Here is a 10,026-nt window from a genome sequence, read left to right on the forward strand (position 1 = left end):
ATTTAATCTAACTCAAATATCATAGACCAACATGTTCTGACTCATCGCTAATCAATAGAAGAAATCAACGTAAACAGTTTCCTGGTATATTTTGACCAACCACAATGGTATTGATCAGCTAACAAGTTTGGTATATTGCGAATTGGGCAGCGTTTAGTGATGCAAAGGTAAGAGCTTGTGCGCTTTGTTTTTCAACTCCCTCAGATTGTGGAAATCGTTGCGAGAAGTTTGTTGATGCGTGACGAGTGGAATATCCTTCCTTGCCAACAATATGCTGAGTTGGAAAGAAATCTATTGCAAACTGGCCTACTGCGCAACCGAATCCAATTCAGGGATCAGCTGTTTAACTGTTGCCAAACCGTTACCACAAATACGGAAATGAAAGGTGAAAAAAATGGCGTGCATAAAATATATAATTGATTTGAGTAGACCAGTGCAGCGCAATGCATAGCAACTTTAACCAGCGGGATACGTTCAAAAACAGTTTCAGTCGTGAAAAGATGTCTAACTATTTCCACTCAGTGATTCAGTCAGAAAATGGAGTTACACCAACAAAACGTTTGCTAGCCATCAAGCAAGTAAAGTTTTCCCTTTTACATTGCTTAAGCGTTGTTACAAGTTGAAACAATTAACAATCTAACTGACAGCTAGTTACTGATTGGATTTTATTAATCAACTGACCGCGCAAGAGCTGACGAAAAGATAAGAAAGGGAGTTTTTAGTAAAATCTTGGTCGTGTACTTACGTTTTGTGAAGCAGGCTCAGCCGCACACAAAATTTACAAAAGAGTTTACAAAAATATGAAATTTTATGAATATATAAGCTATTTTGCTTTGGTTTTTCATCAGAAAACGCTTTCAATGAGGTAGGGTATTTCAATATCACTGCCAGATAGCATAGATCTCCACACAGAAAAAGTTATAACCATGCCAAGCTACGACGTATACGACGTTTTCGGTTCTGACCCCGACACCTTTGTGTACGACATACAAGGATACGTGCCCTACAAAATTGTTGGTAGGTGTTTGGTGTTTGTTTACGTTAATGTTTGTTTTTTTTTTTTTTTGATACATTTTTACAACTAATGTGAAGACTAAGTTCGAGAATATTGTTTGCCAGGGCAAATGAAATTAACTAAAAGTTGGCGTGTTATTTAAGCTCTGACGCAGCGCGCTATATTTGGTGCAGTTAGTCTGGCTGGCGAAACAGAGAAAGGTATACTGTAGTTTTGAACTTGCTGCAAAATTTGTGTTATTGTAAATAACCTTAATAAATCAAAAAAGCTAACCGAGCTTTGTTTAACTTACGTTAGCTTACTATATGACAAAATAATAACAAAAATAATTTTTCGATTAATCAACTATGCTTTTATCGTTGTTTGGATTTTATTCCTTTGTTTAAAATTTTGTTAACAAGCCGATTGTTCATAATTATTCAAGTTGTCGTAATCTTACGTAACACGTGCCTAACTGCCTATCGCTGTAAATTCTTACTATTGCGATATCGGCTGCCGAGAAAAATATTCTACGTATCGTCCAATTCAAAATGGCGTGAAGCATTTTAGTAGAAAGCCCGTGTGTTTGAACAGCGAGAGGATCGATAAGGTCACGTCTCGTTGTCACATTTAGCGTTTTATTTCTAGAAAGAAACTCCATTTTTAAAAACCGCGGAAAATGTATCCTTTCTATTTAAGCCTACTTTCATAACCGCAGACTGGACGCCACTGTTTCGATCTGAAGGTCTCCTTAGCGCAGTAAACGTAGGTCTACTTTGGAGTTAAGACTGAACGTCTTATTACTAGGCTATATAAAGTAACTTATCGACTTTCAAGTTAAAAATTTCTATATAATTTGTTGACTTAGACTACAGATTGTATAATGGTGTGTTCATAATTTTTTTTTAAATTAAAAAATTAAAAAAAAAATGTACGCAATTAATGAGATATCTTAATCCAACTTTTCGTTTTTATCAGTGTTTGTCGAAGATTTTATTAAATTTTAATTTTGTGTGTCCGATGTTTTGTTAATGTTAATTAAGAGAATTTCTAAGTAAATCTCAATAAGATGGTTAATTAGGGAGCTATATCGTGAGTCCAAAAGTTAATGCGTGGCGCAAAATTACACGAAATCGAATAATTTGTTCTTTCTTCTTTAACCTCGACAAGGAAACAAGCGCTGCACCACCCCAATCCAATAAGGATTCATATTCATCAGTTTTTCTTTCAAAAACTTCCAGTTTGGTAAATTGGAACGAATGGGCCAATCCCATAGCCACTACGACCACCTGCTATCATAACCTTGGACTCCGTTCTATGAGGTTGTGTGAAAGATATCGTCTGTCAAGCAAACATACGGGATATTACTGGCTCGACACAAATGATTGCTAATGCTACTACCACCACTGATGAGGCTATTCTCCAGTCAAAATAGCAAGGCTCATGTTTCAGGAGGCGTTGTTCAGTGAACCCATTTTTGCTTAAAGCATAGACTCTAATCGTTGCTTTTATTACAAAAATTACAAGGACGTAATCAAGGAAGAGACCTGAGGGAGAAAGCAATCACCCTACCGAAATTTTATTTAGCCACTCCGAAAAATCACTACTTACAATATTTGAACGCCATTATAATTTATGTTGGATGACGTTTTTCTCCTAACAGTTTCTTTTGCCTCAATTTTTTTTTCTTTTTAGCTTTGTCACTGTAAAATTGTACCTGGCGTTTTTTATTCTTTATGTTTTTTAGGGTCCACCAATGCCGACTTCAATTTCACCACAATTTATCCAAGTTTTCTTCAAGTCATTAAGGTTGACAATGATCTGACTACCATGATTGACGACAAAAACTCAAATTCGGTTGAATACAACTCCACGTGGCAGCTGGTCATTTCTGCGCTTGTGTTGTGTTTGATTGGTCTGGCTGGAAATGTGCCTGTCTTGGTTTCACTCCTTCGTCGAAAAAAAAGTCTCACAACACATTGGTGCGTATCCCATGCAAGATACAAGTTTCAATAACAATAATGTTTAATATTTTATCATCTACAGACTACAGTGTACTTACAGTTTACAAAGTAACTCGTTTCTTTATAATCCAAAATTCAGGGTTTGTAATAAACGTCAAGATATATTTGACTATTAAAAAGTTCAGGAAATTGAAGCAAAGAAGCCTATTTAGAACATAAAAATGTTGATTAGACCTAAAGAAATATTTATACGTTTTTTGCTGAATTTACAGTAATTTAAACATATACCTGACACAGCAATTAAGCTATTCACTTTAAAGTTTTTGCAAATATGTGTTGTGTTTGTGACTTGATAAAGTTTTCCGATGTTAAAGTTAGCATTTAATACAAAACAATAATACTCCAATCATACCCAATAAGTTAACAAAGTGATGATGCCTACTAGTTTTTATTGGTAAAATGATGACCATCAGCAATGGTTTAAAAAGTCATCATCACTTAAAAACTTGGTGTTCATTTATTCGATGTGACCTTTGCTGCATGGCAATTTACTTGTGTATTCAAAAAGTTGTAATAAGATAATAAATTTTGAGAAATATTGATTGTTTTCGTGCATGAAAATTTTTAATTCTACTTATTAAAGTTTAAAAATACTGTTTCGATATTGCAGGTATATCTTTCAGATCACCATTGCAAATTTTCTTTTGACTTTGTCGTTGACATTTTTCTTGTTCGAGAAAATATTCAGAAGAAAAATCCAAACAAGTGCCAGCATCTGCATTGCTAGAAGCTCCACTCTTTTTATCAGTTTCTTCGCTTCTGCCCTTTTTCTGATTGTAAGAAAATTACAATATGTTATAAAAAAATAGTAATAACAACTGTCTTAGTTACTGTAACTTTAGCTCAGCACTGTAGCCAGGCTATATGAAAACAGTCCATTTAATTTATAAATTGTAACTACTCATTAAAATAGCTCAAATCATATTGTTCAAGATTCATTAACATTTCAAGCCATATTTTTTTTTGTTATGATCTAGAATCTGATGCTGCTTTGACCTTATTGCATGCTATCTAGTTGCACCATATCTCTTTTATCCTCCTTGCCTCTTTCTTTCAATGCCGATAGCATATTGCAAATTCATTAAAACAAGCAATGCAAACGAAGCAATGCGGGTTAGCTTTTAAATGCGGTCGTCGGACTTATGCTGTGTTTGGTATTTTATTGCAAAGCATTGTCTGTTTATCTGGTTGTAACATTTGGACTAAACAAGGGGAAGGTGAAATTGGGCGAAGTAGTCTATAGTCTTAGTGATGCAAAATAGGATAAATACGGTATAAGGGCATGTTAACTATGAGTAAAGTGAGGTAAAATAGATTGATAAGCTTGAAATTCCACAATTTTATTTGTCTTAAATTGAAAAGTGTTTTATTCTTGTTATCATTTACTTCACTAAGATAAGAAAAAAATATAGAATTTTAAGCAAAACTACCGTAAAAGATTTCAATGTGATAAGAATCAGACTTTTGACTTAAAACACACTGTCTTTTTTATTTCAGCTTCTGAGCATAGATCGCTTCTTATCCAACTCTGAGACTTCTGCGTCTCTCACCAAACGATTTCGCTCAAGAGTATTCACTTACCTCGTCACCGGCTTGGTTTGGTTGGTTTCCATTGTCCTTTGCATCCCCATTGCCGTGCACACGGTTTCCAGCATATTGGCAAAAGCATTTTTGACATATTTCTCTGTTATATATGTGGCGGCTGCTATAGTAAGTGATATACTGGAAAAGACTAATCGGTGACAACTCGCTAGTAACAGCAAGCCTACATTTTCTGTGCGTATTTTTAGTTTTGTCAAAAATTCAATAGCTACAGACTACAGTAGGAAGCTACTGCACCAATTCCTGTTGCACTTTTTTCAATATACCGACATTTCTATTGGTACAGATGTTGACAAGTTGCCTACATGTAAATTTTTCAAAATTTTAAGGCAAATAATGAAAATACCAATAATTAAAATAATACTGATGTGTTTTTATATAACGTTGTAACCAACGCGTTGCTCTTAGCGCTTTACTAAGCAGATAGGCTAAATAACTAAAATTTGAAGTGTGATTGGTAGGGAAAATTTTTGTGGAAGCAAAGAGTGAGAAAATAGCTCTTATTTTTGAGGAATGTTGTCTTATTTATTTTAGAAGCTGTTTAAAGCTTTAAAAGAAGTCGGAAAAACTTGCCCTAGCGGTTAATAACCTATACTGTAGCTAATGTGGTGTTGTTGAAATAATAATAAAAAAAGTTTATAAATTAAGATGGGAAGTTTGCTTTTTACCTTGGACATAGGTTTGGCTTGTGAATTACTTTGATGAAACACAAATCAAAAGAATTAATAGTATAAGAAAAGTTACAACAATGCTTTTGTCTCTTGCTTCTCTGTTTGTATCCATATCTGCTGTGCGCTGAACACCGATAAAACATTCAATTTAAAACGCAATGTTTCCATTACTTTTAGGACCAGCATCACCCAAAAGTTATCATGTCAACTGTCAATACAGTTGACATTTTTCTAAACCCGATAAAAAAGGATTGGTAAAATCAGGCCTCAAAGGTGTAATTGGTAGTGGTAGGACAACGAGTTTCTTTGGATTCCTTTAGCAATAATTGTCTTTTGGCACAACTTTTAACTTACGCCAGTGGAAGACCACGTTGCATTTCACGCTAAAATAAAAGTTAATCCTTAAATTACTACTAATAAAGTCTTAATCTTATTTGTATTTTTATTTTACTTTCTTCATCAAGCATTTCTACAGGCGTTTTGAAAAGCTCCACTTCCAAAGTAATTTTGCCAGCATTATCATTTTTACAGACCACCACAATTTATTACTCTGCATGCGTCATCAAGGTTTGTGCGTACAAATCATTTTTAAAGCTTGTCTGCAGTTATCATAATAGGGCCTTTGAAATAGAATTTTTTTCCGGAATCAGAAAAATTGCTTACTCGGCTAATTGGTCCAAACAGTGATTGGTGGCAAAATAGCAATCAACTTCCTTTTCATTGTACGCCTCAATTTAGTAAACGTAGGCTGCCACAGGTGACCACAGCCGTGGGTTAACAACACAATAACCATCGATTTAATGGTAAGGTAGTAAAGCAGTGGACAAAATTTTGCATTAAAAATCTTAAATACCGACTTTTGCTAAAAGTTGCGTAACTGTAAACTGTAGGCTTAACGTGATGTTCGTTGGATGGCTTAACGTGATGTTCGTTGTGGAGAGTTGCTTGCTTACCTCCAAATGAATCTAATATGTCCTGTTGAAGATTTCAATGTTTTTTCGTTGATTTAAATTTCTTTTTTTGTTGCAACGAAAAATGCAAGGAATATCATACATCAGTCGCAAAACAAATGAAGACGTACTAACTCCAACCAATCAAACCAGAACTCTCTTGAAAAACATCATCAAACGACAAGCAAGTTTGTTTGGCCATGTCATGAGGAAAGAACCATTAGAACACACTGCTTTTGTGGAAAGATCAAAGGAAAACAAGATCGTAGAAAACAGAGTGTCACTTTTCTCAATAACCTCAAGGATCATCTTCACGTTCCGACCGCAACAATTTTTAATACAGTTAAATATTGGGATAACTGAAAAAAACTATGCATAAACGCCTGGAACAGGCATAGTACACAAAGAAGAAAAAGCCGTATTTTAAATATAACATACAAGAAACAATGGTTCATTCTGTCAAAGTTTCGCTAAGTCAATAAAGTCAATTATTTTTGTTATTATTTTTAGATTAATAAAAACTTGCCATAGTCATGACTGATAAAGATTAAAAGTTGAAAATGCACATGCAAAAAGTACTTTTCAATCACTGAAACAGCTTGCTCCTCAGGTTGGCTACTGATTGAAAGTTTTACGTTTATGTCTTCTTAAGTCAGTGCAGGTAGCCTACTCAAGCAAGCGAATTCCGATAACTCTCAGCAAGCAAATCCAACTACAAGACAAACAAAAAGCGAAAAAAAGCAGCAAAAGCCAATTTTCATTTAAGTTGTAGGCTACATATTCAAAAACATAAAACCCAATTCAGCTCTGAACAACTTACAGTGTACAATGTACATTAAACAAACAAACAAGCTGCAGTTCAATAAATTTTACAAAGCAATTGTGTTGTTTGGAGTTGCTTGCTCCTCCATGCAGGTTTAATTTTCACATGTCTGATTTTTACAATGTTTGTTTTCTACAACAGGTTGCATGTTTACTCAGTTGGGGCGCTTGGAAATTGACTTTCATCCAAAAATCGCACACCCCTCCGAAAAAACTAACGACTTTGTCAGAAACCGAAAATCAAAGCTCATCAGTGACGTGGGTGCAGGAAGAAGGAACTCGCAGGAGTCGGCGCCGATTAACAATGATAAGCGCATTAATGACCAGTTTCTTTTTTGTTTCCTGGTTGCTTTGTTTCGCATTTCACTTGAAACAGAACTTTCAAGGAATCAATTCCATCTTTTTGGTGCGTTGTGTTATAATAGGCCATGTATTTGTTCTTCTGTATTGAAATATATATGACAGTACTTCGGAACGAAGATAGTAGTTTAAAATCACGTCATTTGCAAGCCCTCCTATGGCTAAAAAGTCCAATGCGTGACTTGTAGGCGCGGCCGTAACGACAACAAGTAAAGCCTGTCACTGATGATGACTATATTGGAATGATTAATGTAAAATGCAGATAAAATTAACTTACTCTTTTTATCATGAACACTTTGAAAAAATTCCATGGTTTTCAATAATTGAGACCCAGCCTGCCAACTTAATATCTTAAAAAAGTCAAAGTTATAAAACTCGTATCGACAATTGGTCGTGTTGCTGGCTTCATGTACTATCTCCATAACCAAAAACTATGAACATTTATTATCCTGTTAACTTATAAATTAACAAATTATTATTGATGTGTAGCATATTAATATTTTTAATGTACTGTACAGAGCTGTGAAGACAATTCTCCTGTGACAATCCTTCAGATTGTGGCCGAGTTTCTTGTCTACGTCTACGCCGTGTTCAGTCCATACATTTACCTCGCTTATCTCGTGCGGAGAGTTTGGAGGTCTTCTAGAGGTGCAGACTAATAGGCTAAGGTTGCATTTTTTAAAGTTAATTTGACCGCTTGGAGAAATGTGAAAAACTTCTAAATAAAGCAAGAACATTTGTAATACTTTTTAAATACACTAGTCTTATGTGCGCATTGATTGAAGCAGTAACAATTTATCGTTTTTTTAAACGTGCATGATAGTACTTAGTTGGTCACCGTGTGGATGAAATTAGGTGCAGCGTTGACGTTGTTCAGGAGACAGCTGTAAGCTACGTAGCTGTTATTTTTTGCAAATGAAAACTCACATCTTCAGACGTAAAAACAAGACAAATTTTTAAGTATACCTTTTTCTGCGTTAGCCTGGTTTTCCTAAAATATTTCAAGAAAAATAATGTATTTTTCAGGGTAAAGAGTACTACTAGATGGCAAAAATTACAATCTGGGAAGTTAGGCAGCATCCATACTTTTGATCATTGTTTTTTTTTGTAGTATGTAGGCGTGTGTCTTTCCGGATTTAAGTTTAACAGACGCGAAGAAACGAAAACCAATCTTCGTCTTCACTTTCGAACACTTTTTTCTTTATGACTTCACAAGACACAGTCGCATACAACCGAGCTGAGATCCTTTCGAGCTTCAATCAGATGCTGTCACTGCTCGGCGACCCAGAAAATGTTATTGTTAAATATTATGTTATGTATTACTTTGATTTTGTGGGTGTCAATCGTGCCTATAGTGCATGGACTTTGACAAAAACTCTAACATACATCAGCTTAGCATCAACAAAATTTCATTTCTCTCGTTTTGGACAAAAGGGTTGTCGCATCATCCGCCTAAAGGACTGATATGCGTCGTGAGGTCAAGCAGATGAACGTATTTTACATTCCTCTCATCTTACTAGGAAGTCGAGACGGCTAATCGCATACTTACCGTTATAGTTACTCTCTTGAGACTGGAAGTCTAACCTCTACTACCTCTTTAACCTAACCACCTGTCCTGACATGCTATCTTTAAACGTTGCGCCTCTTTTTGTGGTATATTCAGTCAAAATTGTTATCTTTTCATTGAAAGTGTAATCATTACTTATTGTGTGTTCTTACTTGATGTAGCTACTTTCACTGTAATGAAAGCATTTTTGTTTGCAGAAAATTGAATTTCATAATGTTTATGCTTGATTAATTACTTTATCAGATTGATATGTTAATGTTTTTAAAAATTTGGAGCTTGTATGATCTTTATAAATATATCAAATTTTTCATTGATTATTGTAAGCTAGTCATGTTCATAACAAATACAATGTGTCAGAAAAACAACTTGTGAGCTGTCTCCAACACAATCATGTTGCCAGGGCCGTGGTAACCGCCCCGGTGCCCCGGTCGGGGGGTGTGATGGCACGACTGTTCAGGGACCCACTCATTTCAGTCTGTGTCTGTTCAATGTGTCATGACAGCAAAAAGCTGCTACAAAAGCTCGATAATCAATAGCTTAAATCATGTAAGGCCGTAATTACTGCTTTCCAAACCTCCGGCTGGGGGCCCACCTCGGTCTAAATGCGGAATGCCCACTCACATTTAGTTTGTTAGGCTTGTAATTTTACATTGTGTAATTTTTTCCCATTTTTTCTAATTTTTTTCGCCTGCTTTGCTCGCTCAACCACCCATTGATTCACCTAACCAGTGACTTTAGCGTGGGCTACAGTTTCAGAAGTGGATTAAGGGAGTAAAAAGTTTTTTATGTCACACAAAAACTAACAAAATAATGTAATATCCCGAAGTAAACATTGCTCACTCAAATAGCCTAGTTAATTGGCAATTAAATTGAAACATTAAATTGAAACATTTAATTGCCCATAAATAAGGTCAAGTGTGCCATGAAAATAGTTTTAGTGAAGCAAGGTGAGGACACCTCAGATAGATTTTTGACGTTTTAGCCTGCTTCTTCTTCTTCTTCTTCTTCTTCTTGCTTATGAGGCAGCAGTTCAGGC

The 10,026-nt window shown here is 35.2% G+C and overlaps 1 protein-coding gene across 2 annotated transcripts; it reads left to right on the forward strand.

The window, feature by feature from the left end:
• The first annotated feature begins 854 nt into the window (after positions 1-854).
• LOC145784628 (uncharacterized) lies at positions 855-9,341 on the forward strand. 2 transcript variants are annotated; one of them, XM_082596496.1, is made up of 7 exons: positions 855-1,017; positions 2,742-2,976; positions 3,629-3,794; positions 4,516-4,728; positions 7,206-7,469; positions 7,942-8,071; positions 8,450-9,341. In XM_082596496.1, the coding sequence occupies exons 1-7, from the start codon at positions 927-929 to the stop codon at positions 8,452-8,454; spliced, it is 1,104 nt and encodes a 367-aa protein (XP_082452622.1). In that variant the 5' UTR covers positions 855-926; the 3' UTR covers positions 8,455-9,341. The 2 variants fall into 2 exon arrangements, with proteins under 2 accessions (XP_082452622.1, XP_082452621.1); XM_082596495.1 differs by having other exon boundaries at positions 8,535-9,341.
• The last annotated feature ends 685 nt before the right edge of the window (positions 9,342-10,026 follow it).

This window comes from Aplidium turbinatum, chromosome 15 (genome assembly GCF_918807975.1).
Source record: "Aplidium turbinatum chromosome 15, kaAplTurb1.1, whole genome shotgun sequence".
Classification (NCBI taxonomy): Eukaryota; Metazoa; Chordata; class Ascidiacea; order Aplousobranchia; family Polyclinidae; genus Aplidium; species Aplidium turbinatum.